Source organism: Suricata suricatta, chromosome 2 (assembly GCF_006229205.1).
Source record: "Suricata suricatta isolate VVHF042 chromosome 2, meerkat_22Aug2017_6uvM2_HiC, whole genome shotgun sequence".
Taxonomy (NCBI): Eukaryota; Metazoa; Chordata; class Mammalia; order Carnivora; family Herpestidae; genus Suricata; species Suricata suricatta.
This window is the reverse complement of record NC_043701.1, coordinates 162,058,781-162,084,451: the sequence shown is the minus strand read 5'-3', so window position 1 is coordinate 162,084,451 and position 25,671 is coordinate 162,058,781. Positions and strand designations below refer to the sequence as shown.

General features: G+C 39.0%; 2 protein-coding genes across 8 annotated transcripts in view; one reads left to right on the top strand and one right to left on the bottom strand.

The window, feature by feature from the left end:
- Positions 1–295: 295 nt before the first annotated feature.
- Positions 296–4,194, bottom strand: SFR1 (SWI5 dependent homologous recombination repair protein 1). 7 transcript variants are annotated; one of them, XM_029932527.1, is made up of 5 exons: positions 4,068–4,194; positions 3,494–3,658; positions 3,207–3,328; positions 2,228–2,632; positions 296–969 (listed from the first exon to the last, which is right to left on the bottom strand). In XM_029932527.1, the coding sequence occupies exons 3-5, from the start codon at positions 3,300–3,302 to the stop codon at positions 778–780; spliced, it is 693 nt and encodes a 230-aa protein (XP_029788387.1). In that variant the 5' UTR covers positions 3,303–3,328; positions 3,494–3,658; positions 4,068–4,194; the 3' UTR covers positions 296–777. The 7 variants fall into 7 exon arrangements, with proteins under 7 accessions (XP_029788387.1, XP_029788388.1, XP_029788390.1 ...); XM_029932528.1 differs by having other exon boundaries at positions 4,002–4,075; XM_029932530.1 differs by lacking the exon at positions 4,068–4,194 and adding an exon at positions 4,037–4,059.
- Positions 4,195–4,349: 155 nt separating this feature from the next.
- The window catches only part of COL17A1 (collagen type XVII alpha 1 chain), an 87,783-nt gene continuing 66,461 nt past the window's right edge, over positions 4,350–25,671 (top strand). The window contains exons 1-5 of the mRNA XM_029932525.1: positions 4,350–4,532; positions 5,326–5,382; positions 16,626–16,756; positions 21,490–21,754; positions 23,139–23,255. Of these exons, the coding sequence (XP_029788385.1) occupies positions 21,731–21,754; positions 23,139–23,255 (141 nt within the window). The 5' untranslated portion in view covers positions 4,350–4,532; positions 5,326–5,382; positions 16,626–16,756; positions 21,490–21,730. The remainder of the gene's footprint in view (positions 4,533–5,325; positions 5,383–16,625; positions 16,757–21,489; positions 21,755–23,138; positions 23,256–25,671) is intronic.

Sequence of the window (25,671 nt, the reverse complement as noted above, 5' to 3'; positions counted from 1 at the left end):
TGGGCTTTCTTTTCCTGAGCCCAATTCCAATTCTCCAGCTGGGTCAGCTTGAGTCATATTCTGTGTACAGAATGACAAGGTAACACAGCAGCCAGAAACACAATACGATGAAGGTGGGTTTCTGGCTGAGGAGTCATTACGAACTGAGAAGATAAAGCTAGAAAGGTAGATGGAGGTGAAGGACCTTGTAGGCCTTGAAGTGGAGGACAAGGATATGCTGTTTTGCAAGAGATAGATGGCCATTTCACTAAGTGAGATGACGAATACAAAAAGCAAATTTGAAGACAGGGAAATATAATATTTGGACATATGAACAAGTTTAATTATGTGGTATACAATCCAGATGGAAATATGTGGCAAATGGATGGAAACAAGGTTCATAAACTTAGGAGACAGGCATGCATGTTTTAGACCACTTTAGGTTTTGACATTCACCAGAATGAACTATTTCTTAACATTTAAAACAAAACTTTTTCATACAACAAAACAATGTGTGAAAATTGACTTCCAGAAATTCCCGTTATTTTTTTAAACGTGATTTACTTTTTTTTCATTTCATGTTTCTTTAAATGTCATTATCTTTGGCAAATTTATCCAAAATGCTAAATTTTCATTTTAGAACTTATTTTAGATTTATATAACAGAGTGCTCTAAATTGATATTTATCAAGATACTTTTCTCTAAGCCATAATGCTTTCTACCTTCCCCTTAAAATGAATGTATGAAGTATCTTTTAAATGGGCATTCTCAAAAATACTCTGGGGAAAAAACTGTGAATTAAACACCCATAAATTCTTCTTCATTTCTGTTATAGTGTAGCAATTTGTCATCTAACCCACAGTGGTCTATCAACTGAGTCAGGGTGAGTTTCTTGTTCTCCTCACACAGAGCCGACTGCAACTCATACAGCAACAGCTGGCTACAGCTTCTCCACTTCTGTATTAACAACTGTAACTGAGACAGGTCATTCTGAAATAGGAAAAAAATAAAGATATGTCAGTAATAGGCATCCTATTTTTTTAATGTTTTTTAGTTTATTTTTTTATTTTTGAAAGACAGAGAGAGACCGTAAGCAGGGGATGGTCAGAGAGAGGGAGACACAGAATCTGAAGCAGGCTCCAGGCTCTGAGCTGTCAGCACAGGGCCTGATGCAGGACTCGAACCCATGAACTGTGAGATCATGACCTGAGCCGAAGTTGGCCACTTATTAACTGACTGAGCCACCCAGGCGCCCTGATAGGCATCCTATTTTAACATACTTAATGAAAGTTGTTAAATCGGTCAGCTGAGTAGGTTTAAGGGGTAACATACTTGGTCAGGACTGAGACTTCTACCTAAGCAAAAGTAGGATGGTTTTCAGTAGAATGGTTACAATGACAGCTCAGGTTGGGTTCTGTTTTGTTTGGTCCAAGCTCACTTACCCTCAGGGACATCAAATCATGAAGTAGGGAAGAACTATGCAGAGAAGCAACAATATAGGTAAAAACAAACAAGACCCTTTTCTATTACAGCTTTATTTTTTAAAAAAATGAAAATATTCAACTTAATGAATATAAAATAAAATGTTCAACTTAATATTTTTCAACATTCACTATCTCATAAAACACAAGTACTTATATTTAGAAAAATCCTAAAAATTCAAGACAGCAAATAAAACATACTATCCCACCACTCACTCCACATTGCCAGGGAAGGAGGAACGACATACCCATGAGCAATCCAGGTAAGTAAACGTTATCTTCTTCCAAGCGCCCAGCTTCTATTTATTTCAATCTATCTGGGCTGAAATCTAAAATCGGTATTTATTGTGTTTACCAAAAGACCTGAAGCATTTTAACAACTTGGAAGAACACAAGATTACTACTAAAAATATTATTTACTGTACTCTGTGGCCCATTTTTAGTTTTTATAATCATTCACTGGAGGCTGTCACTTCTGTTCTCATTGTACTTGGATCTACCATTTGGTACTGATACTCGCTACAGGCTGGCACCTAGAGAGAAACGCTTCAACTGCGTATTAAATGAGAGCTGGCAATTTTTAGAGTTGTATCTGGTGTTTCGAAACTTTTATTCCTCTAAATCTATGACTTACATTTCAGTTTCAGTTGTGGGAAGCCAGGTTTCTGGATACTTAGCTTATTGCTTATTATGCTAAAATAAACTTACTTCTCTTTGAAATTACTTATCATTTATCTGAAAAAAAAATGTTCTGAAATTATTCTCACCTTTGATCTATACATTTTGACCAGTTTTAGCCTCCGAAGAAGGTCCTCTTTCTCCTCAATCTGTTTCACCAATTTTGCTCTTTCTTCACTTAATTCCTGGTTGGGAAGATCCTCCTTCGCAAAGTCACTTTGGAGATCACTGCATGACTTAGTATCAAGTGACTGAGATTCACATGCACTGATATTCTTTAAGGTATTTTTAAAATATGTACTTTCACATTCACTGTCTGTGTGTTTAAAATGTTCCTGAAATTCCAAACAGTTTTCTTCTGTTGAAGATGGTTTCTTGTAAAAGGTCTGATCATTTTCTTCATTCTCTACTTTAAGACGTTTTACCACACTATCACAGGAATTAAATGAAGATCTAGTTTTCCTTAATCGTTCTCTAAGTGTTGCGCTCATAGGCTGAAAAAAGCACAAAACCTTAATCAAGAAAAACATGTAAATAAAGACCTTACAGGAGACACCACTAGATGGCTTTATATCTCCATGTATACAAAGAAACCATCACAAAATGTCTTTAATTCCGACAAGCACCATTAATTTCATTTTATTTTATCAGCACACTTCTAAAACAGTGTTGACACACTTATCCCCGTCTTCACAAACACTGGGTCAGCACATGCCAGACACGACTGAGTGCTTCAGAATTAAAAATTAAGGAAAAGACCTAGATCCTGCCATCAAAAACGTTCAGGATAGGGCAGATTCAAACTTCCTCAATTTGGACTTCTGTACTAACCTGATCTGAAACTAAGCGAAAATAATGGATTCAAGATGAAAATTTGGGGAGGCAGGGAGTCAAACCCATTCATTAGCTTAGGATAAAGACCTAAAATTATTTAATAGTTGCTAAAATATCTACTTATTGATCTACACATTATGTAAATTAACAATCTTCAGAAAACATTAAACCCACTACTGGCACAATACCTATAAATACAGACAAGCTCCACTAGAATAACTAAGATATTCATACTTGTTTTCTTGAACTACTTGTACGGGAAGAGGGTGTACTGGCACAGTCCTGCGGAGTGCTAGGTAAAATCACAGCTGAGTCGGATGGGCTTTCCATCTTGAAAATGTAATCTTGGTTTACCTCTAAAAAAGAAAAATCAGAATGTATATAAAATTAACCCGCACCTCTATGCACTCAATTTTTGTAAAAAGAACCTTTTATTGTTGTACATCTAAGTCACAAGTAAGCCAGCAACAATTTCACTTAGTTGTGATTCATTCTTGGGCTTTCTGCAGTTTTCCATTTACCTTCCTAAAGCAATGCTGATCCACGTGGTGACTGCTAGTTTTTTCGGGACAAATTAACTAGCATCTCGTATACACACTCTCTCCATCTTCAAATCTGCCATATGGGGGCTAGGGAGAACCACCACCTTGGAATTCTTCTGAAATTCTTTAATTTCTTAACACCAGCTTTATAATGAAAGGAAATACAAATGAAATCTTGCCTCGGAAAACAATCAGACCTGTCACGCTATCTTAAACACTAAAAAGCCCTGTGACTAGAACCAGGCCTGAGGAACAGCGACAGAAGCGCAGATATATATACGTCTGTGTCAAGTAGCGAATAGACCCTGGAAAGGAGTGTTGGCCTAAGTTTGTTTCCTCAAACAAAGGCATCAACTTTACTTGGGGGTGGGGAGGGGGAGGAGTTCCTTCCTTCCTCCCACCACGGCAGAAAACCCACACTAGCCCTCGAGAGGCCTGTTAGGAGGGGGGGTTGAGAGGTCCCCTAATCGCGGAAAGGGAGCTTTACTGGACTCCACAACCGATCCCGAAGCAGGCCCTCACTCCGACACTCGCTCGCTGCCCGACGGGCTACCTTCCTTCGCCTTTCCCCAAAGCTGAAAATGTGCTCAGTCTCGTCTGCAGTCGGTCCCCTCCCAGGGGCGGGGCCTCACGGGAGGCAGGAGAGACGCGCGATTGGACAGATTGGCCGTCGCGTTCAACTCTGCGCTCCAGCGCCGAGAGAAGGGCGGGACTGCGCCCGCGCGGCCCGAGCGCCCGTGAGGGAGTGGAGGCTGAGCGGGGCCACGCGGATGGGGCAGAGACGCGTGATTGGCCCGGTCAGAGGACGCTCGCAGCTCCGCTCCGCCCAACACCGAAGACCTGCGGACTCGTGCGCGCGCGCGCGGCCTAGAGCCTCCGCGGCGTCGGGGGCGGTCGGGGCTGAGCTTGAGAAGACTGACGGATTCCGAGTGGGCGGTGCTTCTTTCCCGGGCGTCTCGTCCCTCCTCTTTCGTGGCCTCGCCTTTTTTTCCAGCTTCCTGGCTTTTTGGTTTGTGAAGTACGTCTGAGCGTCCCTCCCACCCTCGCCCCTTCGTTTTCCTGCCTCTCGATGGTTCCTGGCCTTGCTCGCCACAGCAAACGTCCTTCCTCAGAGGCGGCGGGACGAAAAGCCGCAGAGCCGGCTGTGAGTTAAATTGACGGCTGCAAACGCCCTGAGCGGAGACCAGAAAAGAGCAGCGCGGGGTTGTGTGGCCCGCTGAGTATCAAACATGTTAGGAATACCTCCAAGAGGCCCGGCAGATGCAGTTGAAGTAATTTCCAGCCTTTGATGCCGCAAACGGTGGTTCTGTCATAGGTTTTCTACTGGAAACCTCAAAATTTAACTTCTTTAGCTTGGCTTCAAGTCTGGTCAAATCTGTGAGCATGTAGCCGCTTTGGGCTATACAGGAGGCAGACCATTGGTCCAGAATAAAGATATTTTGAGGCAGATATGGTCCTTGCTGAACACTGGGCAGGGCATTCCTCTAAAATAACCCTTCTTCAGGGGCGCCTTGGTGGCTCGGGGTAAAGCGTCCGACTTTGGCTCAGGTCAGGGCTCACAGTTCGTGAGTTTGAGCCCCGCTGTGGCTTTCTGCTGTCACCGTTTATAGTCTCTCTCTCCCTCCCTCCCCCTCTCTCTCTCTCTCTCTCTCTCTCTCTCTCTCTCTCTCTCTCTCTCTCTCTCTCTCTCTCTCTCTCTCCCTCCCTCCCTCCCTCCCTCTCTCTCTCTCTCTCTCTCTCTCTCTCTCTCTCTCTCTCTCTCTCTTTCTCTTTTTCAAGATAAGTAAAAAATTAAAATAACCCTCCTTCAGGTGCCTGCCTGGCTCAATGGGAAGAGCGTGGGACTCTCGGGACTCGATCTCTGGCTGGTGAGTTTGAGCCCCACGTTAGGCACAGAGATTACTATTAAAATACAAAACGTTAAAAAAAAAAAAAAAAAGATTCCTCACTCCCCGGTGGTGGAGTTTTGTTGCTGTGCAACAGCCAAGTTAAATACATTGGGTGGAGCACTGGGTTGGGGAGAGACAATTAGTAATTTCTGAGTCACATGCAAATTGGGAATTTTTAAGGAGCTGGTGTTTTCAACCCTAGTGAATGACCATTGTAAATGTTGATGCTGTCTCTTTTCCTGGCTTAAAAGTAGCCAGGACCCTGAGGAATTAACTGAGTCTTAGGCAGTCAAATATAGAACCTGAAGACAACCCAGTGCAGTCATTGAGGATATAGACCTCGGAGGCAAATTGCCTGGGTTCAAATCCTGAGATTATTTTATATGCCTGGTAAGGTAGTGTCTCTGCACCTTGGTTTCCTCATCTGGAAAATAGGCATAACAGTACCGCCCTCCTACGACTGGAGGATTAAATGAGAATTCATGACAGGGGAAAGCACTCAATAGTTGTTATTTTATATATGCAACTATATTCACCTAATTGATACAGAGGTGTGTGTCATAGGGGCACCTGGGTGGCTGAATGGGTTAAGCGTCTTGGTTTCCACTCAGGTAATAATCTCACACGGTTCATGAGTTAAGGCTCCAGAACGGGCTCAGGGCTGACCTTGCAGAGCCTAATTTTGAGTCTCTCTCCCCCTTGCTCTCTGCCCCTCCCCCACTCCTCTCTCCCCCTCCCTCTCCCTCCCCCTCTCTCTCTCACACACACACACACACACAAAATAAACTTAAAAAAGATATGCATCATATAATTCTTTCATCCTTTCACTTATCTCTCCCAAAAGGCCACATTTTTTAAAAAGATGCTGTAATCTATAAGATCCTACATAATTTAAGCCAAAAAAAATCACAGAAAATGTGGTGCCTCCATATATAATTAATTAATAATGTATATTCCACTTTAAAATTTTTCAAAACTTATATAAATTAACCTCAAGGAAGTTACAAAATGAAAAGGAGAACTCATGATTTTCTGATACAGGTGTTACTCACCTCACCAAGCCACAGGTCTGTGTGCACATTTATTTCTCCCTTTACTCACCCATTGACATCAGTTATACTAAAGAGGCAGAATGATTTGTCCTGACGCTAGAAGCACAATGCAGACTCTGCATATTCTTTATACCTTGGGGCGTAAGGTTGGGTTGTTTTTATGATTCTCTAAAATCAGCTGCTCCAAAATCGTTTTATCCTGACAGCCTAAGCTTAGAGCTGCGTTTTTGCTTGCTGCATAAAGGAAAACAACATCTTGCCTTGCAAATGTTCGGACTTGCTTATTATGTGAACTGGTATATTAAATGGGATTGTTTTGGCCAGATTTTCAAAGAACCTCAGAATAAGTACTCAGGAAAACCTGTATTTCAGAAATGCGAATTTGTTGACCTACATCTCTGACTTCCATGGGCTGTAAGAACTGAATGATCTTCCCAGGTTTACGGTTGGTGTTTTACTTACTCTTGTGACATCCCAAATAGAAACATACCTTCCATTCTCAATTTAGTGTAGAGGGTCTGGAACATAGCCCCCCATAGTTTTCATTGTACCTTTAAATAAAACCTGGCAAACATTTCCCTCCTAGCTGGAAATTGATTGGCTTCTAAGGGGTCTTTTGTGACACAGGACATTGTATGTTACTTGAAACTTTTCAGGCTGGGAAAAATACTACCCTAGAGAGCCAGAAGGCAAGGACTCCTTACCCTACCATAGAGAACAATTGGAACAATAGAATTCAGTGATAATAGTAATTACTATTAACCTAAGGCAGGCTTTCTCTGTGTGTTTTTAAATTTCTCCAATACCCAAGGCTACTGTTAGCTACTGTGTTATTCATCAGGGAGTGGTAAAATGCTTCTTCCAGTTCTTGTCTGTGATTATTGTCAGTGGAATGATGACATAGGCCTAAAAATCTTTATGAGGCTTTTTTATTCTTTTTTAATAGCAAGAAGAAAATAGTCTCTCTCTCTCTTTCACCATATAAACACACACACACATTTAAGCCACAATTTAAAATTTCATTTCACTGGATTTATTTTTAAAATTTTTGGCGATAGTATTATTTTTAAAATCTTAACAGTAATCTCAGGATGACCTAAATTCCATTCCATCTACTTTTGTGCTTTAACACAATTTTTCATATCATGTAGATATAGCTAGTATCTATAGATATTTTTTGACAGTGAAAAATATAAATGCGCATTTTTAAAACCAGAATTAAAATCCATTTGGGTGAAGTATTGTGTAAAATCCACATGACTGAGTTGATTTATAATGTCTATTAGGGCAGGTTAAACAAAATTTAATACAAATTTATAACACTAACAAGTCTACTAAATTCTCTTAACTAGATTTCAATATTTCTTCTGACATTTGTATAGAAGTTGAAAATCTTCAAAAACTCTCCTCTGTGTTCCTCTTGCCATGAATTTGATTCTCATAGATTTGTCCATGGTAAAGAAGATGTGTTTTAGTGCTCTATCATCTTATAAATTTCCCTTTGAGTAACTAATAAGCTATTACTATTTGTTTTCTCTATTACCAGAAGATCTCATATGGAATTCTGTAATGTGCAATTGATGGACTTAAAAAAATTTTTTTAATGTTTATTTATTTTGAGAGAGAGACAGAGTGTGAGCAGGGGAGGAACAGAGAAAGAAGGAGACATAGAATCTGAAGCAGGCTCTAGGCTCTGAGCTGTCAGCACAGAGCCCAACGCAGGGCTCAAACTCACAAACCATGAGATCATGACCTAGCCAAAGTCTTATGCTCAATTGACTGAACCACCCAGGTGCCTGTAATTGATTGACTTTTTAATCAAAGTGTGACCTTTGTGGGAGAACTGTTTAACATTCTTTAGCTACATTAAGCAAGTACTGATTTTCTTTTATTTTTTTTTAAGTTTAATTATGTATTTTAAGAAAGAGAGAGTGAGTTGGGGAGGAGCACAGAGAAAGAAGGAGAGAGAGAAGCCCAGGCAGGCTCCACACTCAGTCCAAAGCCTGATAAGATATGGGGCTCAAACCCATGAACCCTGAAATCATGACCCGAGCCGAAGTTGGATGCTATACCTACTGAGTCACCCAGGCGCCCCAAACAGATTTTATGAGAGAGCCCTTGACTTAACTAGCTATTAGGTATGCCTGAGAGGTTGCCTTACTGAGTAGGATAGCAACTTAGAGCAGGAAAATATGGGAAGGGCCAACAGCATTGTGTGATAAAAACTTGTCCACCACCAGACAATAGAAAACTCATCTGGTAATATTGAAGATAGTATACTGAACAAGAACCTTAAAGAGCTCCTTTCGTCTGAAGTCCCTGTCTTATTTTATTAGATCTGGCATTTTGTCAAGTCTGTTACAGACCAGAGAACCCAGAATGTCTATGATTCACTGCTGTTACTGGGGTGTGTTCTCTTGGAGAAGAATAGAGTGATTCAGGTTAGATTAATAATGGTGAGGAAGGGGGTAGGGTGTGTGTGGGTGGGAGGGTCATGGCAGAGGAGTTAAGACTGTGGAAAGGTAATGGTAATAAAAGTATAGCTAAAGGTCACCTCTTTCTCAGATCCTTTATTAACTCAAATGTCACTGCTGCATTCATTTTGAGAAAAAAAGGCATTAGATGTCAGCAAATCCTTAAGCAACAGAACATGTCTTATAATCATCCTTAACTACCTGAAGTTTGAGAGATAACAACTCCCAAGATAATTTCACAGTATTGAAATCTGTTTTGAAGTGCCGACCAAGAAGTCAATGCAGTTTTCTACCTTTGCTTCTCAGTACTGTTTCAGTCTTAAGAGTATAAAAGCTTTCTTCTTGGTGATGTTTGAAGCAAGAATGTCTAATTGTACCAGGAAAATAAGAAGTTAAGAAACCATTCTACCATCTTCTAGGACGCTATTGACTTTTTTTTATCTGTTCTTCTAAACCCTTGGCAAACTTTGATGATAAATATAGTAGTAGAGAAAATCTGAATCAGCCTGCAACCAGGAATTTTCTGGCCCAGTTCAAGATCTGAGAGCTAGGTTGAAACTTCATCCCTTACTCACCACTACCAAAAGCAACATAAAATGCCTTCATTTTCATCATGGGCCTTATGAGCAGTACCAAATCCACTGAATGCAGAGCCCCTGACGCAGAGGCATGAATCCCCAGGGTGGACCCATTAGAGAGGCAAGATGGGGGAGGTGGCTTGAGCAAAGACATCTCTTCCTTGATCCTCTCTCTTCCACCTCCAAGATGGCCTCATGCCCATGTTTCCTACACCATACCTAACTTGTCAGTGACATCAACAGTACCCAGATCTTCACTCTGTCACACCTCTTTGGCCACCAAAAACTAATGTGTGAAACTTAATGATGATTCTGCTGACCCTCCACTGGCAAATGATACCACCATTTCTTAATAGTGAAAATATATATTTCCCCATGAATAGGATCTTAGAAAAGAAGCATCAAATATAGCTACAGTCATCCTGACCTGGTCCTCCAAGACTCCACCCAACTATTTAAATGTCATTAACACAAAATTAAGACAATAATTTTTCTTCAGTGTATACCTTAAACTCTTGCCAAACCTCCCACCTCCCCAAATTTCCCCTTATGTGCCAGTCTAGTTACTACTACCACCACTTTCAAGTACCTTCATCATCATCATCTCAGTTATTTTCCCCTTTTCAATGTAAGTGACTGGCTCTGAGTCAAATTATCCTTGTCTTAGAGCATTTACAAACTTTTCCTTATCTTTTTTTTTTTTTAATCAAGGGAAGGTTACTCAATTGTTTTCCAGTAGTCCATAGTACACAGGAGTGATGGCTTAGTTTGCACTGTTTATTCCTTACACTGTTATGACTTGTGAATCCATACCTTTCTATGAATGCTGGTTATTGAAAACTCAACCTCTGTTACCAAAGATCTACTGTGAGGAGAATTCATACCAAATGCACAGATTACACTCACCAGCAAAGTCTTCTCAGACTTTTGAAAGCCTGTCATTTGGCAGATAGCATTATCATGACACCAAAGAATACAGGCTAGGTTTTTGGAAAGCAGGCAACTAATCACGTCCACATTTGTTAAGCAAATTCCTATGAGACTATAAATTATAAGGTGACTATAGGTTAAAAAAAAACAAAAAAGCATTGCTAAAGGTTGCCATTTTCTGAAATGCTTTCCTAGCCTAACTCTGAGCCGTTGAAATAGGGTATTTTAAACCTGCACATACAAGTTTGAGATTTTTGTAAAACTGCCAAAGCTTTAACATAACAATAATTAACATAAAGCTTGTGCAATTAAGCTGCCCCAAATGGAATGAGTTTGAATCTTTGGCAATATGTTCCTCTTTTTTCAAAAGCAGCTTCACCAGTACATATTATCTTCACTCAGGGCTATTTCCCTTAGGTTTTGTACGTATGTGAAGCTGACTTTGTTTCATGCCAATAATTGTCTTTAGGGATAGCAATTTATTTTCAGTCACTATTTTTCAGAGTGAATCAATCCTAACCAAACCAATTTTATCCATCAATGTAATCTGCTATGAATATTTTCATTTTTATAGTTTGAAAGAATCAGACTTGCTGATCCCCTTAACGTAAAGAGAATTCTTCTGTGCTGAGAATGGGATTAAGCTCCCAAAATAAACTCTACGAAGAGAATTCATTTCAGAAAAAGAAATCCACAGATCCCAAACAGTAGATGTGGTAGGCCAGCACCTGAAGTGACTTGATTTTAGGGAGTAAAAATTGTATATTACAGGTTTGTAAGGCTACATCTTAGGATGATATGGACTAATGAGAGTATAAATATCCCTCTGCTTATAATGGAGTTATATTCTGATAAACCATTGGAAAGTGAAAATATCATTAAATAAAAAATGCATTTAATACACCTAACCTACTGAACATGCTAGCAGCAGCTTAGCCTACCTTAAATATGCCAAAACATTTATATTAGCCTACAGTTGGCCAAAAGCATCTATTTCATAATTAAGTATTAGATATCTAATCTATTGAATACTATACTGAGAGGGGAAAACAGAATGGTTGTATGGGTACAGACGGTCTTAAGTGTGTGGGTTGTTTCCCTTCCTGATCGCATGGCTGACTGGGAGCTGTGGCCGCCTGCCACTGCTTAGCGTCACGAGAGATTAGAGATCGAAGTTCGAAGTACAGTTTTTACTGAATGCATGTTCCTTTTGCCCCATCGTAAAATTGAGAAATCTTAAGTTGAACCATCATAAGTCTGTCCTTACAAAGCTAAAACTGAACATTTACATACAAATTACAGCTTTGAAGGCAAACCTTATAAACCCATGAATAACTGCTCCAGCTAAGATTACAGGAAGCTTTCCCCAATCACTACATTCATAACTGAACCCATCCACAGGAGTTCAAAATTCAGTGCCAAGAATCCTGTAGGAGAAGAAAGAATGAGAGGGGAAAAGAGGAAGGGAGACATCTTTACAATATGTTTCTTGTTCTTAAGGAGAACAAAACATGTTTTAAAACATTATTTTTTATAACATTACTGATTACTAGGCTTGTTTATGCCATACTGCAAGTTATTTTGCAGATTTAACCTGTGTTTTGAGGACCACATAGCTCAAACACCATGAAAACTGGGCACATTAATTGAGGCTATATTCTGAGAAAATCATGATTTCTTCCTTAGTGAGAAATGCATACCTCACTTGCATTCGTTAAGGCCTTTGATAAAATTGAATAAAAAGGATTATAGAAATTCATGACTTCGTGATTGCTGAAGATGTAAACATGCATTATAGATATACCTATACTTTCTTAGAATGGGTGCAGTATTATAATAATCAGGTTAGACCTGAGTATATCTTATAAATTAGAGAAGCCACATTTTATAAAAGGTAAAATTTTAAATGAGTAAGGCTGTAAGCCACAGACCTTACTTCAGTTCTCGTTAGATGCCAAATCTTCTCTTTGTTGAATTTTGTTGTTGTGTGCAGTGAATTGGGGATGAAATGGGCTGTGGTCACAAATTGGAAAGGTGAGGTTGCTTCAACATGGCATAATCATGGGTTGTCAGTTTAAATTGGAGAAAATGGGAAAGTCGTTGGGATTTTTGTGTGAATACAAGTTTGGGTGAATACAATGATACACATGGACATTTACAGTGGTTTTTCTCGGATTCATTCATTCTGCTGGAAATATGACCACAGCAGGGGATATAACGGAATCAGAGCAGCGGAGTTCTTTACACCCTGCCACTAACAACTAATGTGCTATGTGACTTTGGCAGATTCAGTGAAATCCTACAGTCTCAGTTTTCTCATCTATGAATTGTAGAGAGAAGAGTGATCTTTTCTAGCTCTGAGTTTTTCTAATTCCAGGTTGGGCACATTTTGGAACACCTGAAATTACCAGTGTCCAGCATTACTTAGTTCAGAGACACTTAAAGTTACAGATAAAATTCCCTATAGAAACAACTATTAAAATGGTGCTATGGAAGATGTGCTACGTGCTAAAGATGGAAATGTAAATATGTATTTTTAGGAGTTAACAAAGACAAATTGGACATATCCATATTTACCACATAGATTTAGTAAGTATGAGCCCTGGGAAAATATGTTATATGGAGGATTTTTTTCCTCAATGACCTTTCCTTCCTCTCAGCACCCCTCCTGTATCATTAGAATCCCAGTCTCTCAAGCCCTGCACTGTAGGCTAACTCCCACTACCTGCCACTTGCCACCACAGGACAGACTCCTAGTTACTCAGCTTACTTTTACTGTCATCTTCTGGAACTCATGCCCTGACTTTTATTAACATTTGATGCTTACCAGAGGTGCTCAATAAATACGTTTTGAATTGATAAATTTAATAATAAATGATTAATCAGTAGCTCAAAAGGTGAAAATCCCAAACAAAGTAAGAAAAGAGAGTTGCAGTGTGACAATCTAATAGAGGAAGGGATGAGGGAATATTAACAGCACGCAGAATTTTCACTGTGCCTATTGAATTACTGATAGAGGCTGGTTACCAGAAAGGCCAAGCCAGGATTAGAAGCTTGGAATTTTCAGGCACCTCCCGCTCCTCAACCACTTCTCTAGAGAGGGGAGAAGGGCTAGAAGTGGAGTTAATAATGGATCATGTCTATGTAAGAAAACCTCCGTAAAATCCAAAAAGGATGGGATTCACAGAGCTTCCAGGTTGGTGAACACATCCACGGGTCAGGAGGTGACACATCCCAGCTCCACAGGGACAGAAGCTCCTGTGCTCAGGACCCTCCCGGATCTCACCCAATGCATCTCTTAATCTGGCTGTTCACCTGCATCCTTTATCATGTCCTTTAACAAACTGGTAAACACAAGCGTTTCCCTGAGTCCTGTGAGCTGCTCTAGCAAATAACTGAATCCAAGAGGGAGGAGGTCCCAGGAACCTCTGATTTGTAGCCAAGTTTTCAGAGGCTGTGGGTAACCTGGGGACCTACAATTTAACAACTGGTGTCTGTTGTAGGGAACAATCTCATGAGATTGAGCCTTTCACTTGTGAGATCTGATGCTATTTCCGGGCAGATAGTGTCAGAATTGAGTTAAATTGTAAGACCCAGCTGGGGCCACAGAGAATTGCTTGGGGTGGGAAACAAAGCCACGCATTTGGTGACCAGAGGTGTCAGAAGTGTTGCAAGCATGGTAAAGGAGACACACAGGAGGAAGGATTGCATTTTTTCCTAACATCCATCCTATCCAGCAATTCCACTCCCTGGTATATACCCCAAAATTGAAAGCAGGGACTCAAACAGGCATTTATATATACCAGCATTCACAGCAACATTACTCATTACAACCAAAAGGTAGAAACAACCCAAATACCTATTAGCAGATGATGGATAAACAAAACGTGGTTTCTGCCTACAAACGGAATACTACTCAATCTTAAAATATTATGCTAGCTGAAATAAGCCAGGCAACATTGCTCACAAAGTCCCAGCTTCATCTTGAACCACTTCACAGCACACACCCTGCACACAGGCCTTCTCTAATTATGTACTTGCAGTTGCCAAAACAGGCCAGACTCCTCTCCTGATCATCTTGCTTGGTTCTTCTGCCTGGAAGACATGGGCACAAGATGTGTGTGTGCATCCATACAAATACACTTTCAGCCCCCTAATTCCTCCCACCGCAAGATTAGGATCAAGGGTCAAAATCCCCAGCCCATGTTCTTTTATTCCCTTCCCCACCCTATTCTAGCTGGTTAATTGCCCTTCCTTTTTCATAGCACCCTGTAGCTGTGAAATAATACCATGAGTTATTTGAGAGCAGGAACTGCATCTTTGGTCTCTGTATCCCCAGCACCTGCACAAAAGGCTTAGCAGATTTCTGGGATTCAGTTGGGAGATAAGGTGCTAAAGGCACAGGGAAAGGGCTAAGGGAATTCTGAGATGGTTGAGTCAAGAAAGCCTTGATAGGAAGAAAAAAATGATATTTGAGCCATATTTCATTGTCTTCACAAAACTCCTGAGAGAATTTTCCTTCTTGCTTTTCAGTCAACATCTTTTTTTTTTTACAACGAATTCTATAAAATATATTCTAGAGTATATAAACCTGATTATAGGATACAGATAACACTTTGGGTAATAGAGTGATAGATTTATGATTGAGAAGTTTTTTTGTTCTGTTTTGTCGATTTTTGACAGGCAGAGGAGGAGAAGACAGAGAGAATGAGAAAGAATCTTAAGCAGGCTCCACACCCAGCACAGAGCCTGATGCAGGGCTCAATCTCATGACCATGGGGTCATGACCTGAGCCAAAATCAAGAGCTGGATGCTTAACCAAGGCATCCAGTTGCCCCCAACTGAGAAGTTTTTAAACACCTTATTAAAGGGCTTATTGACAGGCTTACAAAATATAATGGGTTATCATTTTCCACTTGCTATATGTTGGGTTATAAAGAAGGAATCACAGGGTAGCAGTTAAAAGAATTAGTGGGAGCGCCCAGGTGGCTTAGTCAGTTAAGCATCCGACTTCAGTTCAGGTCAGATCCTCTGGGTTTGTGAGTTCCAACCCCGCATTGGGTGAGCTCAAGCCCCTCTTTCAGAGCCCCACTTCTCTCTCTTTTTCTCTCTGCTTTCCATGGAATTCTCTCTCTGCCTCTCACTCACTTGTGCCCTCTCTCTCTCAAAAAAAAAATAAATAAATAAATAAATAAAAGAAAAGAAGAGACAGTGGAGTCAGATATACCTGGATTTAAATCTCAACTCTGCTTTTTTATATAAAGTGGTAGCAATGATAATCTCATATATCGAATAGGGTAATAATATCTACTCTATTAAATATGATGATATAGATAAAGTTTAATATGGAACTTGCCAGATAATAACTCTCTATATAATGGTGGTGAAGGTGGTGGCACTGATGGTGATTTACCATAAAGCTGAGGATGGAGAAAAGTGGCAAGGGTGGGGGGGGACAAGATTGCTGCTTGATCATAGAACTTTTCTCTTGCATTTAGCCAAATTTTCTCAGATTGTGCTCCAGTAAGACAATGGTGTCCTACAAACTGGTTCAAGGTGTTTCATAGGTAAAATCAAAATTAGGGTGATCTTTTCTAAATTTGCAGAAAAAAATAAAATAAGAAATAGGATGCTTCCACTTACAATATTTTCCATATATGCTTCTTAAAACTTTTACATCTGCTAATAGATGACAGATAATGAACAAATAGGTAGCAAATGAATATTACTATGAAACATCAGTAAATTTATTTACGTATTTATTCAACATTCATCAGATACTTGTTTTATAAAAGGTTGGGGGATGTTTTTGGAAAGACTTTGGTAACTTTTCTTGTTAGTGTTACAGCTCTTAGTTCATATGACAAAATGAAATACAGCTGTATTTCATTCTGTTACACAAAAAGCCCCCTGTTATTCCCATTCTTGACCACTTGCAGAAGCACATAGTCTGCTATTACCAGCATCCCATTGTCTAAAGCTTTTGAGTCCTGGGTTTTAGGGCACCCTTAAAACTTCACTAAAATATCCATGGAGAACCTCACTGTTTATCTCCTAATCCCCTCTTATATTAGAGTAACACTGCCTTATAAATACCGAATTTGTAAAAAGCTGCAATCTTGGTTGCTGCATATTTCTGTTCCTTGTGGCACGTGCTATGAATGAGTCAGGACATCTGTATCTCCTAGAGTCACTCTATACAAAGATGTCCTAAAGAGAAGAGTAAGAAGAACTGGGAAACAGAGAAAACATGTCCTGCTTTATCCTGTGCTCCCCAAGAAGAGAGAACCATGCCATTCAGAGCTATTGATGGAACAAGGTAGCTGCTCAAACTTTAGGAAACGCGAATGACTACATCTTGACTCATCTTTCTTTCAGAAATCCTGAGGCTCAGAGTAACTTATCCATGGCTTGTTCTTGATAAGTAGGTGAGTCTAGCACATTTCTAGGTGTTGACTGGCATGACTGATTTCTGAGGACTTCAGGAACCCAATCTGCTAAATAGCCGTGGGCAGCCTTCATCATATGGTATGGCTCAGTGTTACTTTATGTTTACTCTTTTATGTCTTCCATGTTAATTCAGGGGCATGGAAGAAAAGGATTTGGAAATTTCATGATCTAGACATAAATAAAATGGCTCAGAGAACATGGCAAGAATTCTAAGACCCAAGTTAGGCTTCTCCAGATACTTCATACTGCTGAAGGCCTGGATGAACACTTCTGTTTGAGTCAAGTTTCATTTTTGCAAGTAATGCTTCATATTCAAGGACTGTCACCATAATAAATTTCATTATTTATATTTTTATTGCTTATCTCAAGTGCTGGCTTTATTGTTGTGAAGTGAATCTAAAAACCCTAACAAAAATTAGGAATAACAATCTTTCTTCCTAAGGCTTCTGTACCCAGACCACAGTTGGATATATAAGAAAACTTTAATGGTTGGCCTTTAGCCAGCTAAATTTCTCAGTAAATTTAGGACCCTCTTGGAAGAATTTCCTGGAAAACTCTTTCTTATTGTAGGTATCTGAGTCATGATATTGCTAAATATGCCACAAACATATCCTTCAGTCAACAAAATCATTTTTATACTCTATCAACTTTGATCCTAAGGAATTAGAATGTTAATATTTTCTATTCCTATACAAAGAAATAAAATCATGAAAGGTATAAGAAAATGCAACCAAAATGGGTTTATTAAAGGAGTATAATGCTGTTTTAGCGCTTGATAATCAACATTGTTCACCATATTGGCCCTCTCCAAAAATTATACAACTATCTAAACAGATGGTTGGGGTGCCTGGGTGGCTCAGTTGGTCAAGCTTCCAACTCTTGATTTTGGCTCAGGCCATGACCTCACAGTTGTGGAGCCTGTTTAAGACTCTCTCTCTTCCTCTCCCTCTGCCTCTCCCCTGCTCATGCACACTCTCAAAAAAATAAAAAAGCAGATGGTTAATAAAAAGTATTTAATAAAGTTCAACATTAATTCATGCTAAATAAAAGCATATGTTTAAAAATATCTTTAAAAAGGTATTTAACTTAAAAATTATGATAACTATAATGGTGAAATGTTGAAAACTTCTTTAAAATTGGGAATAGCAATGATGCTCACTTAATCACTTACATTCATCATTCTGAATGCTAATGTAATTCTTATTACAAAGTATAATAAGGCAAAAATAGATATAGGACTGGATAGGAAAAAACAAAACTCACTATTTTTAGATCATATGATTGACTATACAGAAAATCCAGAAGAACCTACAAATAAGTTACTCTAAATAATATGACAATATAGTAAGATGAAATATTACACATAAGGTCAAAGTAGTAAAAAAAATTTATTAAACTTTTAATAGAAAATAAAATTATTAGAAAACTTTGTTTCTAGTAGTATCAAAAACATTAATACAAGATACCTGGGTAGATCATTTGGTTAAGTGGCCAACTTCAGCTTAGGTCATGATCTTGCCATTTATAAGTTTGAGCCCCTCATTGGGCTCTGTACTAATAGCCCAGAGCCTGGAGCTTGCTTCAGGTTCTGTGTCTCCTTCTCTCTCTGCCCCTCCCCTGCTTGCGCTCTGTCTCTCTCTAAAATAAATAAACATTAAAAAAATTTTTTTTAACTTAATACAGGGGCGCCTGGGTGGCTCAGTCGGTTAAGCCTCCGACTTCGGCTCAGGTCAGATCTCACGTTCGTGGGTTCGAGCCCCGCGTCGGGCTCTGTGCTGATGGCTAGCTCAGAGCCTGGAGCCTGCTTCCGGTTCTGTATCTCCTTCTCTCTCTGACCCTCCCCCTCTCATGCTCTGTCTTGCTCTGTATCAAAAATAAATAAAACATTAAAAAAAAAAAGTGAAGTGGTTTTAAAAAAATAAAATAAAAAAATAAAACAATACAGATGAAAGTCATAAAACACTACACAAAAACTATGAAATGTATAAGGCATAAAATTATGGAACATATAAACTTGGTTTATAAAACATGTAAGCATAAAAACTATAAATGTTAAAACATATCAACTGTATGTTTATAAAGCACATAAGCTATAAAATACATACAACTATACAACATTATTCTAAGAAATCATAGACCTAAATAAATGGAAGCATAAACAATTAGGCTCCTGAATTGGAAGACTACATTTTAAAGATGTTGGTTTCCCTCAAATTTGTATATAGATTTTGTGCAATTTCAGTTTTTAAAAATTCTAGACAGATGTTTGTGTATATGTGTGTGTTTGACAGACTGATTCTGAAGTTTAACTGAAAAATGTAAAGGCCCAATTACAGCCAAGAAGCATTGAAAAAAGAAAAAGAGGAATGACTTGTTCTCCTAGATATCTTCAGATGTAGGCAGCGTGGAATTGGAGCAAAGTGAGATGAATAACAGTGAAGCAGAGTCTCAAAAAATACTGATGTAGAAGAGACTTGATCTATGATAAAGACAGTACCAAATAAAAATGGTAGAAAGAATGATCTTTTAAATAAATAGTGGTAGCTCAGCTAGATAGCCATGTGAGGAAAAACTAGATTTGACCCTTAACTCATACCATTCACAAAAATTAGTTCCAGATGTGAAAGGTTCAAAAATAATAATTTAGAAGACTTATAAGAGAGGATATCTTTATGACCTTGGGAAATAGAAAGACTTCTTAGATAAGAGATACACTGATCATTAAGGAAAAGATTAAGTGTTCAGTTTATAAAAAAACATTTAAGACTGAAACAGATGCCACAGATTGGGAGAAGTCATTTCCAAAATATGTAACTGATAATATCAAGGAAATTAATAAGAAAAAGACAAACAATTCCCATTTAAAAACACCCACCTGGGTGGCTCAGTCAGTTAAGCATCTGACTCAATTTTGGCTTGGGTCATGATCCCAAAGCTGTGGGATCAAGCCCCTGTGTCTGGCTCTGCCCTGAGTGTGCAACCTGCTGCTTAAGATTCTCTCTCTCTCTCACTCTCTGTGTCTCTCTCTCTTCTCCCCATTACTCCCCCACTTGCATGTACGTGGGATGTGCACATACGTGGGATGTGCACACGTGCGTTTCCTCTCTCTCTCAAAAAATAAAGACAAACAGCTATGAAGCTTGAACAGCCACTTCACCAAAGTTATATCCAAATGACCAATAAATACACAAAAAGGTAGAAAACCTCATTAGCAATCAGGGAAATTAAAAATAAAGCCACAATGAGATACTATTATAGACCCACCAAAATCGCAAAAATGAAAAAGACTGGCAATAACAAGTGTTGAAGTGTTGCTAGCGGGAGTGTAAATTCCTGTGGACTATCTGGAATTAGGTACTAACGTTAAAAGTAAACATACCATATCACCCAGAAAGCGCCCTCCTAGGGTATAGATCTAGCAGGAATTTTGTGCACGTGTTCACCAAAATGTATAAGAATATCTGTAGCAGCATTTTTCAGAATAGTCAAAGTCTGAAACAATTTAAGTGTCAATATATAAATAACATATAATATATTCATGCAATGGAAAGCAGCACAGCAATAAAAATGAATTATACACAGCAATATGGATGGAACTCATAAACATAGTGTTGAGCAAAAGAAGTCATACACAAAAGATACATCTCATATAATTCCATTTTAATAATTTCAAAAGCAGACAAAATTAATTTATGGAACTACAAGTTCCTGAACAGTGGACTTGCTGAGGGCTGGCAATGTTCTATTTGTTGGCCTGGATGGTGGTTATGAGGGTATACTCACTTTGGAATTATTTGTTAAGCTTCTATATTTATAATTTGTGTACCTTTCTGTATGTGTGTTATTTTTTTAAAGCAATGAATATAAAAGATAAGCAGCCCATGAATCAATTACTTTTTCTTCATGTTTCAAGATTTACTCCTTTTTTGAATTCAGAAGTTTTAAGTTAGCAACAGGCATTTCTACATATTAACTACATTATACATACTTATTGAATTAAAAGTTTATTAGTACTTTATTTTTTAGGACACTTTTTGGTTTACATAAAGTACAGAGTTCCCATATATGTCCTCATGTTCTCTCCCCACCAACCAGCTTCTTCTATTATTAACATCTTACATAATTAGTGTGATACCTTTGTTATAATTGTGAGCCAATGTTGATACATTATTAACTAAAGTTCATAGTTTACATTAGGGTTCATTCTTTATGATGTGCATTGTATGGGTTTTGATGAATGTGTAAAGACATGTATCCACCAATACAGTAGAATGGATTTTAACGTTTATTTTTAGTTTACATTGGTATTTAGTTGAGTTAGCTTCATAGAGTTTCTGTAATGATTATTCTTTCCCATTGCTGATTGATTTTTGTCTTCTTTATAACTATAGCTATTTCCCAGGGAGGATGTAAATTTCTTTTTATGTCATTAGTCAGTGGTTTAAGTTAAGTAACATCAAGTTAAGGATTTATGGCCAAGTACTGGGCAAAAGAAGTTGCTTCCTAGACCTGAAATTTAAGAGATAGCCTACCTTGCATTTGTCTTTGGCAGTTAGAAGATGTGTCAATATTCCAGTGAAATATTCTATTATAATGTTTCAGGGAGGACTTGCCTTGGGCCATCTACCCTCAACCCCCATGCTGAAGATCACTGAGTCATGCTCTGAATCAACACAAGACTCAAGACAGGATGTGCAACATCTTACTCCTGGCACAGTCATCTCAAAAGGCTCAGTATAGATACCTTAATATGTGAATATTGACCATATTCAGCTTGGAGACAGTCTAGACTGCAGATATTTCCTCTGCTCCTCTCCCAATTCCTCGGGCAAGCACTTCAGAAATGACTAACATTATGACAGGAAAGGTAGGTAACTGTTCTCACCTGCCTTAGCTCACAAAGAAGCATATACTGGTGATTTCTAATAAGTACTCAGGACTAACGGGGAAAATCTAATGACTGTATTTTGGACATAGAGTGAACCTTGTTGGATATGTAATTATGAGCACTGGATTAGAGATAAACCCACTTTTTAGTCATTCAAAAGAACAACATACTGGGAGTATTGATTATATATTAGAATAAGAGAAAGCAGATATACTTGACTGTGTTAAAAAAAAAACCCAACATGTCATATTAACGCAATTCATAAATAGACGTAATGAAATCCAAAGTGAAGAATAATGTCAAAGGCAGCTCAAAGTTGTCATAAGACAAGAGGAGCTTACCAACATTTTAAGGCAGATTATATAGAAATCACCACTAGTGTAGCCTCATTATAATACTCATTTTACTAAACCAAAACATTGGAAAGGGTTAGATTTACATTTAGTGATCCTAGGCTTAATGAAATTTTTCTTCATTAAAAATATTAAAACAACAGGGTCATGGGGAATTATTAGAACCGTAAAAAAAGTAAACCATTGGGTTTTTTCTCTTGTTTTATTGTTTCAAAACAATTTTTATTTAAATTCCAGTTGGTTAACATACAGCATGATATTAGTTTCAGGAGTAGGATGTAGTGATTCATCACTTACATATAATATCCAGTGCTCATCACAATATTCAGTGCCCTCCTTAATATCCATCACCCATTTGACCCATCCCCCACCCACCTCCCCTCCAGCAGCCCTCAGTTTGTTCTCTATAGTTAAGAGTCTGTTTTATGGTTTGCTTCCCCCTCCCCAAAACCATGTTCATCTGTTTTGTTTCTTTAATTCCACATATGAGTGAAATCATATATATTTGTCTTTCTCCAACTGACTTACTTCACTTAGCATAATACTCTCTAGGCCCATCCACATCATTGCAAATGGTAAGATTTCATTCATTTTTGTGGCTAATAGTCCGTGTGTGTGTGTGTGTGTGTGTGTGTGTGTGTGTGTACACCCACTGTTAAACACTTTAATATCTATGTCTATGCCTACAAACATGATGTCAATTGCTTATTCAATAAAACAGTGTCTTTAACAGCTGGATACAACAAAGTTTGAGTTCCTATGAACCAAGAAGTGAACTCTTCTCATTCATTAGGTCAGGTTTTCTCCTATATCACACTCCTGTGCATGATGGTCACAGGAGCTCTCAAAGTATCCTAAATTATATTTTCTTCCTCTGTCACCCATATTTATTGTTATTTAGAGATTACCATCTAGCAGATCTAAATATTATTTTAAAATAGCAAATATATAGACTTGCCCTTTTCTAAAAACATTCCTACCCAGTGATACAGCATGATCTTTGAGTTCAGGTGTGGCTGAGAAGGTCTCTGAGATGCAAGCAGTTCTCCTCATTCTGGGGTCTCGCCCATCCTCTGACGAACGCCGTTGGCCGCCTTCTGAAGTGCAAGAGTCTCGGGTGTGTTCAGGTAAATGGAACTGCACAAATATAAACCCTGTTAGTGGAATTCAGGGTTTATCCATGGAGTTAATGTTTTGTGGAATATTCAGCTCATGTAAATGATCTATGTGCTCATTTCTTTTGCTGTATGGGGGATGTCATTTGTTTTATTAAGAATGAATGTGTTGCTCTTCTTATATGAAAATGAGTCTGGCCCCTGAACTCCAATTATTTTTTTTGGACAACTGGAGTTTAGGACAACAAGTGAATTTTGGGGGTTTTTCTGAGCCTGAATCTATACTGTTGCCTCATTTCCTTGTGAACACTGTGCCTAAAGGCAACAAGCTGAATTCTGTTTTTAATATTCATTTATATTAGAGATCTACAGAAATCTCTTAATAGATTCTATATCATGTAAATAACTTATTTTTGTGAGCACTTATACTATTTTGTTTAAAAGAGTACAAAAAAGAATATCCTTCAGAGCTCTGGGCCAGGGTTTTCAGGAGGAAGGGATCTCCTGCCATTGGTTTTCACAGCCTGCCTCATGTGCTGAGGGAGTTAGTTCACAAACTCTTGTCCATTTATATTTCAGTAAAATTCTCTATTCCAGTAGAAAAGGCTATCCCAAGGATGCCAGGAATCTGGAGCATATAGGCTGATACTCAGCATGTAAGGACAGCTGCTTTAGGAATAGCAGGTGCTTTCAGTTTAAAAAAATCAATCACAGGAGTCCTTTAAGCCTCCTTTTGGAACAAGTGTTGAAAAAATGATAATTTTTATCGATCTAAACACTCTTCACAACTACCAGATGTCAGCAGGATTTTACCAAGCCCCTTACAATGACAGAATATTTCTTACACATTTCCCTGTGGGCTAGAATGTACCTCCCACAAATAAAATCAAGGAGTGCCTGCATCTTGCCTATACCTGAAAATGTCTCGGGGTTACAGTTATGACATGTCATCACTCAAAGAGATTAGAGCATCAGACTTGGAATAAGCCAGCAACAGAACCCAAAAAGAAAACATACAATAAGTTACAAGACTGTAAAAACGCCCGGACCAAAAGAGCAAGCAAGTTCTTGTCCCTTCACCTACCTAAGGCAAAATAGAGAGTCATTCTCCATGGGAAACGCAAATGAAACCTAACCCCAGACTTTCATTTCAGAGCCTCGTCTCAAGAACATCAAGGTTAGGAACAAGGAGTCTAATCACACTTTTTATTTTCACCAACTATTACCATGCTCTGTAGTGGAAAAGAGCCCAGCTGTTGATATGATCCGTGTAGGCAGGAATGGCGGAGAAGGTGGAAGTGTGCGCACAAGGCCCTTCTCTCATCGAAGTTACAAAACATTGAGAGTCGAACCCAAATTGGAAGCAGTGAAGAAAATTCTGGAAGAGAAGTAGAATAAATTGGAATGGAAGAGTGTCCTCGCTCTTCTGTTGGGGGTCTAGACGCACCCTATCCCTCCTGATTTGGGGGAAACGAATCTCCATTATCCTCAGTTCCCTGTGCTTTGTTACCTTCATGGTTACTGTCTTCATTTTACTTTTTTCCCCCTCATACTTCTTATATGTTCTCTTTTTCCTTACTTTCTCATTCCACTTGGGGTGAATGTGTTCTAAATACCACGGTGAGCCTGATACAAATCGGCCCTGCAGACACAAAAATGAATACAGCACCAAGGGCATGGCTGAGGGGAGGAGAGAGGGGGAGTGTGAGTGACAGGTCTGGTTTTGAACATGTGGAGGTTGAAGCCCCAGCAGGATATCCCTGGAGGTAGACAGTACTGGTTGTGAACACTAGTCACGAGCTTGGGAAAGAGGAAGACTTATTGAATGCTTATTGTACTATAGATAGTACAGTTCAGTGTTGGGAATACAGTGAAAAGATTAAACCCAGCCCATTTCTCCAAGGACTTTTAAGAAACAAACAGCTGCATTCAAGTGTTAGAGGTGCAGAAAAAGTGTGGGCAGGTACAGAAGAGGTACAAAGGACAAGTGGTCAGATGTCTTATGTGGCGAAATTAGCCGCTTGATTTCATTAAGCAGGCCAGCCAGGATGGTGTCTGTAGGCATTCAATTTGCAGTTGGCCTTTGAAATTCTACTGATACCAAATTGTTCTAGCCTGTCTTGCCCATGGGAAAAGATTTGCTTTTCTTTCTTTCTTAAATGTTTATTTATTTTGAGAGAGAGAGAGCATGTGTGCATGAGAGGGGGAGGCTCAGAGAGAGAGGGAGAGTCAGAATCCCAGGCAAGCTCTCTGCTGTCTGCACAGAGCCCAATGTGGGCTCCATCTCACAAGCTGAGATCATGACCTGAGCTGAAATGAAGAGTCAGATGCTTAACCTACTGAGCCACCTAGGCACCCCATATTGGCTTCTGATTTGTGTTCTTCTTTCTCTAACTGGGCGTTGGTTTCCCGGCAGCAGAAGAGTCTC

Bases quoted from the DNA above. Each gene is read 5' to 3' on its own strand.
- SFR1 (XM_029932527.1), bottom strand. From the start codon at position 3,302: ATGGAAAGCCCATCCGACTCAGCTGTGATTTTACCTAGCACTCCGCAG. The intron at 2,633-3,206 runs GTATGAATATCT...TGCTTTTTTCAG, and splicing joins CAAGTAGTTCAAGAAAACAA to CCTATGAGCGCAACACTTAG. The intron at 970-2,227 runs GTGAGAATAATT...TTCCTATTTCAG, and splicing joins TCAAAATGTATAGATCAAAG to AATGACCTGTCTCAGTTACA.